Below are 6,912 nucleotides of genomic sequence, written 5' to 3' on the forward strand. Positions count from 1 at the left end.
GGGGCAGAGGTCCCTGCAGCAGGCAATGCCCCTCTGCATGAAGGCCCTTGCTTTTTGTCATGAGCAGCTGAAAAGGAAAATGGCCCAGTCCTTTTTTTTTTTTTTCCTTTTTTCTTCCATCTCAACTAAATTTGTAAGGAAAATTTTGTCTCGGTGCAGACCTTGTTGCTAATCTCAGCACGGAGCCAGGCACACTTATCACATCTGGATGTGGGGAGGGAGGGAAAGAGGAGCTGATAGGGAATTCGGTGGCCTTGGGGCTGGGTAAACACCAGGCTGATGCCAAGCATAGCTGCATTTCTGCAGTCCCTCAGAGACACCAGAGGCTCCAAACAATGTGGTGTTTAACATTAATCCACAACCAGTTAACAGCAGGTGAACAGTGGCACTGAGGGCTCTGAATGAAGGAAAACAAGCCCAGCTGCTGAAGGGTGCATGAATTGGGAACTAACCCCCCTAAAGGGTGAGCAGGACCCTGCTAGCATCCCTCTCCATGCTGCATCCATGGGACAGGCTTCTAAGGATCCTCTCTGAAGGAGGACAGGGCAAACTGGGACTGCTCTCTCACAACAGCACTAGTGCCATGTTTAGCTAAGATCAGCCCCTCCAGAAGCTTCATGAGGAGAGCAAGAGCTAGTGCAGAGGTGAGAAAGCTCTGTTGTGCTCCTCTCCCTGTGCTCCTCAAGACATGCAGGGTTTAATCCAGCAGCCCCTCTTGCAGGGCGCATCTCTGGCACCGAGCTGACATCCCAATGCAGGGATCCTGAGATGGAACCACAGAACATCTGTCCAGCTTTGCCATGTTCAGGGTAGGGGGCAAGGAGCTGCTAAGGTTGCTTTTGCCTCTTTTTTTACTTTTTATTGCAGGGTTCCAGTGTCAGCCCAACCCCACCCAAATCACCAGTGCACCAGAGATCACCTGTCACGTCCCACAAAGCGCAAACCCGCCTGGGAGAAGAGACATCCTTGGAATCTTCTGATCATTCAGTCACCATTCGTGTGATTCCCACAAAAGAAGATGAGGAAATCCTTGCTGCTGAGATTTCAGAGAAAGATGAAAAAAAAGAAGAGGAATGAAACAGCAGCAGGTCCCGGGGCAGGTGTAGGAGTCAGGCAAATGCCTGGGCTAGCAGATTTTTGTCGTTAATGATTTCCATGCAGTGGCTGTAGGTTTTGCTATGTGCTGTGGGTAGGATCTGCCTCTCTCTTCTGCCCAGACCCTCGATCACTGCTGATTAACCCCTCTGCCATTTGACCCAGAACCATGCAAGGTTTCTATGCTCTGCAGATCCATTGAGCACCTTTATGATTTTCCCACTAAATCTCAGGTCAGCCCTCTTGCTTTGAAATCCAGCCTTGTGGAGGGAGAGCTATGGAAAAATTGCTTTTTATGGCCCTGGATGGTTAATGAGTGTTCAGACAAAGCATGAAGAGTTATTCACCTCTGACAGCTTAGTCACCTCTTGGCTAGGAACAACTGAGGGAAAAAAAAACAACAAGGTTTCTCTGTTGGGCTCAAGGTTGACAGCAGCAGTGGGGAGTGATTCATCTGAAAAGGATGTGGACTATGCTCACAGGCCAAGCAAGGAGCAAACCAAGCTGTCATGAGAATGCCAAGCTCTGTCCCCAAGTGCACAGACTGCGAGATGCTTGAGGGTCCCTGCGTGGTGCCAAGACCACCTTGGCTTTGCCACCGGGAGGAATTCTTGCCAGCTGTCCACCCTGGGCAGGTGGTGGACTCTCCATTCCTGGGGGCTCTTATGGAGAGATTTGATGAGCATCTTTCAAGGATAGGGAAGCACAATCCTGGATGAGATGTTCCTGGAGTTCTTTTCCAGCCTTGAGATTTTTCTGTGCTGCCACTGCTGGGAGTGGGGAGAGCAGGAAGGGGGAAGCTGAGTTGGTTCCCAGCTGGGAGGGTAAAGAGAAGTGCAGTAGGTGCTCTCCTCTCTCAGACAGCGTTCCAGAGTCAGCTCAGAGCCTGTAACGTGCCAACAAGTGTGCATGGGCATGCAGGTGCTCCCCTGCAGTCATTGCTGGACCTCAGTGACATCCACATTTCCAGCAGGCAATTCCAGCCCTTCAGTCACTTCAGACTGGCCACATTTCCCGTGGGGAGAGAAGCCACCCTGGTACTGCTCATCACTGAAGTAATGAAGTCACCCTCTCAGCCGTGCTAGGACTGGGCACTGGAGGGGAAGGAAGACATCTGGTCAGCAGCCAGCACCCAGCTGATGGCTCCAGGTGTCCGATCTTCTTCCAGCACCAGCAGGTCCTTCCTCATCTTCCTCAAAGCCAGCAGCCAGCAGAGCGAGCTGCTGGTGAGCCGAGGGGTGGTGAGAAGCAGTGCATGAGGCGGTGCTGGGTGAGGTTTTGCGGATCCTCCCCAAGTTTTTGGCTGTCCGTGCTCCCACAGCACCCCTGGCTCCATCGAGAGGAGCCACTTCCCATCCTCTGGAGGAGAAAGTTGGAGCAGGTTTTGCTGCAGGGAGCAGCCCTGTCACCATGGCCAAGGGACTTCTCAGGTGTTCAGCAAACGCTGTGAGCAGTGCTGCAGGTTCCACAGGTCTGGCTGTGACACAGGCTCCTGGTGAAGGGTGAAGCGCTGGCGTCACCCCCTGGGTGATCCCTCTTCCCATCAGCAGCCCAGGGCTGACCTTCAGCTCCTTTGGGATCTTCTTTTGTCGCTTTATTTCCCCCCCTCTCTTGCAAAATGCATGGGCTTCTGTGGAAAAAAAACCACGCCAAAACCAGAATAGATGTTAGCATTAGTTAGCAATGCCTTGCTTTCTTTTAAACAAATGTAACGAGCTCCACTGATACTGCAGGAGGGTCTGAAGCCAGCACATTGCAGGGGAGAGCCTGCACTCACCCAAACCTCCCAGAATATCTCTCATCCTCAGTCATTTGCAAGTGGTTTCCTGCCAGGTAGAAGATTTTGGTGGGAAGTGCAAAGTTGGGTGGTTTTTGGTTTTTTTTTTTTACACTCTTTAAATATTTATATAATCAAACCAGGAAATGTGCAAAAATCAAACTGAGGCTCTGATTTGCTGCTATGATTTAATATTCTCTAGAAAAAGCATTTAAATAAATAGTGGGCTGTAATTGCTCTCATAATTCACTGTATCTACAATAAACACCATGTAGATTACCATTCACTTGCTGTGGATTTATTTCAACATTCCAGCTGTTTTTCAACTTCTTGCTCACTCATGCACTGACAGAGCCAGAAAATCCTCACATGCATTTCAGATTTCCCAATAAATAATTGAGAGGCTCAGAGGTCACATAATACTGGTACTAGAATTGTAATTTGCCGTTAATCACCAATAGGAGGGAAAAAAAACCCAAAACTTTCTTAAATAACAAAGATTGCTTGAAGATCTAAGTTTTCAACACACAGCATGAGATGCTGACGGATACACAACTGGTAATTCTGGAACCGTGGGGAGATCTGAAATTATCCTTCTCTGTGATCTGTTTATGGCTTTAATTCTTTGGAGAGATTATTCTCTGGGTAATAATTAAGGTCAAGGTAGGGCTAGACTTGCAGGCTGGGCCAGGGAGTTGAGCTCAGGTCTGTTTGCTCTGCAGGACTATTTAGAGATGACACAGGACAGAGACTTTTGTGCCTCTTGTTTCAGGGGTTGCCATGGATTGGCTTTCTTCTGTTGAACTTTTAAATTCCATTCATTTACCAGTTTTGCTGTATTTGCAATGAGCTTCCTTTGCATTGGTTCCAACAAATATCTTGCAGAGGACACTCATCACTTGATGATCCTTCCACTGCCCTTGGAACGCTCCTGATGGATTTGGTAACACTCCATGTACCTTTACTGCATTTCTTATTAGCTTTTGCTCATTCCTCTTGATGTCCTTAAGTCTTGGGTCGATCTGATCTGAGATCCTCTCATAACATTAATGCAGTGCTTGGGGAATCTTGACGGGCAGCTGCTTATTGCCATGGAAACCAGGTCTTCTTGCAGTGATATTTTGGCTGTTGCTGCTTTTTAGTGAAATAAGTGGAACAGAGAAGTGCTGGAGGAAGAAGCAGAGCTTCTTTGGAGCTGTAGGAATGTGGTAGGCTTTGCCTCACTGTCACCAGCAGCATCTTTACTGAAGGCTTTATATATACTATTTATATTTTTATATATGTATTTTTTTTTTTTAATATACTGGGGGTGTATTCATCTTCCTTGTGGCCTGTGTCCTTCAGAGAGCTGATACTGATTCAATGTTCTGTAGGAAGTTAGAGAAGACAGATGTCTCCCATTAGAAAAACCAGCTGACAGAAGGAATAGCATAACCCAGCACAGACATCTGACAGAGAAGGGAGTTATTTTCCTCTGGACAGGAACAGGGCAGGTAGCTTCTCTGTATTTATAGCCAGAGAAATCTTTTAAAAAGATTAAGTGCAATTGCAGGTTAATCACTGATAAGGTTGTAACGAAAGTAAAAGCAAATAAGCAGGTTTGGGGATTAGACTCAGGTCCAGAAAGAAATTGCAGGATAAATGGAAAGCCCAGTTAAATTGTGTTTAATTAGAAAGCTTGAAATAAAATTAAGCATTTCAACCTTGAAACCTGCAGACCTTAACCAGCAGGACACACTCCTAGTTCTGGGAACAGTCTGTAACCCACTTTTTCTGTCTATGTATATATATATATATATTTTTTTTTTTTTTTTTTCTTTTTCCCTTTGTGTACCTCTGTTTGAGTGATACTTGCACATAAATCTGTCTGAATCCCTTTTACCTCCCTCTAAAATGGAGCTAATACAAGTCCGGTTTTCTCTGCTGTGAGAACACAGCTCCCTTTAAGCGCAGCAAATGTCTCACTGGAGTTACCACCCTGAAAAAACGCCAGACCAGCTCTTGGGAAGGGGCCACAGAGAGGTTCATAAACTATGGGTGCCCATGACAGCGCTCGTTAGCAGCACGTTAGGCTCAGCTCAGGCTCAATGACCTTTTCCTTTCTCATTCTTTCCTCTTTACCTGTTCTGGGTTTGGGATGAAATTTGCCCGCTTTGGTTCATGCCTTAGGGTGAATGTCTAAGGGAGATCGGTGCAGCCTCAGTGAGCTGGCTTTGATCATCTGCAGAATTGAAGCTTAGAAACCTGCACTGTTTCATGCAGCTTTCTCAGCTTTTAGAAGTCACTTGATGCATGAGAAGAGCTGGAAGTCGAACAGTTAGAAGTCTCAAAACTGTTCTCTTGGATAAACTGGAAGAAATTTGAGAAGAGATGTAAACAACTGCAGAAGTGAGATAAATCCTGGGGATGCCAGGGAACACCCCTGCCACCTCTGGGCTGTGACATCCTGGGGACAACCAGCGTGTCCCAAATTGCTCCACACGTTTTGCAGACGCTCCTTTCGCAAACCTGAGCTCACCGGGGCGATCACTGCTCCCCCCCAGCTTTATCTGCCAGAAGTAGCGGGGAGGGCCGGCTCTGCCTCCAACAGAGGGGCTGATGTGGGGCTGGGTGAGCATCCAGCACATCCTGGAGCCTCCCCGTGGATGATCTGGATGTGTCCCAGCGGGAGTAGCACGTGGAGGGTCCGAATTTTCCCCATGGCGAGCATCACATGAGCTGCCCCATGACGCTCTGCCGTAGCAGCAACCAGAGGAATGAAGACCAGCCAGACCAGTCACTCATTCCAGATAAGAGGCTCTTTTGTGCTGCAGAAATGCCAGTATCACGTGCAAATCCCTCCGCTGCCATGGTTACTGGCCGCCGTCGGAGCCGCCGGCGAGAGGCGGCTCCTGCTCTTCCCTCCGCAGGGGCAAACCCCAGAAAAGCTGCGCTGTGCCCCAAAAAGGAGGGGAGGTGGCTGCATCCTCACCTGGCATCGCGGTGATCAGAGCTTGCTGCCGGCGGAGGCTCTGCCCTGCCACTGGGCATTGCTGGGTTTTCCAAATCCCTCACTAATAGCCTGAGATATTACTATAAAAAAAAGAGAAAATGGTGCTGCTGCTTGGGTGGGCAGGCATCAGCCATGCCCCATTTCCTGTTTTTCTGGCATTAGGAACAGCTTGACCTCTTGGCACTCTTGCTTTTTTGCACTAATGCTCTTCTCATTAAAGTGCTTTCCTGAACACTAATTAGGGCGGTTTTCCTTTTGTAAATTAGCCTGATACGATCTGTGTGTCTTGGCAGACACCCTCGGAGCAGGAACCCAGGGCTTTGCGTTTGATCGCTGTTTATTTTGCAAATCTCCCCAGTTTCAATGTTCTTAAGCGCCTTCTAGAAAGTGCTGGCAGGTGGAGAATAATGGGAGGGAAATGGGGCTTTCCAGCTGGCCTGCCTTGAGAAACGGGAGACTTTTTGGTGCTACAGGGGCCTTCCAGTCGCTGTGGCTTAATGGGATGCTGTGGGCACACAGAAGCTCCTTCCCGTCCCATCTTGGCATCCTTGCACTGTGTGCAGTGGAGGGGCAGGGCTGCAAGGAGAGGCACTGCCTGAACCAACCTTTTAACGGGCAGTAGAAAAAAAAGAAAATCAAATCAACACATTCCTTTTCTGCAGTTAAAGCACTTCTTGTGACCACAGGAAATGCTCAGACCCAAGCAAGCCCAAACCCATCTAACACTGGCAGTCTGTGGCAGAGGGAAGTGCACCTGTCTGCCAGTGCCCCTCAATCGGTGGTGTCAGCAATTTGCTGGGGACCAACGGTGCTCAGGAGGGGATGGACTTTAATCAGCTCTCATTTTCTTAATGCACTGGCAGATGGGAGCAGAGGGGACGGTGCCATCTCCACCTCTGGCCACGGCTGGGATAGAGCCACGAGAGATGGGCTGAGAAATTCAGCGGTGGAGGCAACACCGGGTGCAGGAAGCCATCCTCTGCCTTGGCTTTCTGGGGAGGCTGGAGCGAGTGGAGCATCCCTGGGAGTCCCACCAGGCTGTCTCTGC

General features: G+C 48.8%; 1 protein-coding gene across 1 annotated transcript in view; it reads left to right on the forward strand.

The window, feature by feature from the left end:
- CNGB1 (cyclic nucleotide gated channel subunit beta 1) overlaps window positions 1-3,153 on the forward strand; it is a 28,687-nt gene extending 25,534 nt beyond the window's left edge. Inside the window, exon 35 of the mRNA XM_040075641.2 lies at window positions 868-3,153. Within this exon, the coding sequence (XP_039931575.1) occupies window positions 868-1,077 (210 nt within the window). The 3' untranslated portion in view covers window positions 1,078-3,153. The remainder of the gene's footprint in view (window positions 1-867) is intronic.
- Window positions 3,154-6,912: the final 3,759 nt, after the last annotated feature.

Source organism: Hirundo rustica, chromosome 11, assembly GCF_015227805.2.
Source record: "Hirundo rustica isolate bHirRus1 chromosome 11, bHirRus1.pri.v3, whole genome shotgun sequence".
Taxonomy (NCBI): Eukaryota; Metazoa; Chordata; class Aves; order Passeriformes; family Hirundinidae; genus Hirundo; species Hirundo rustica.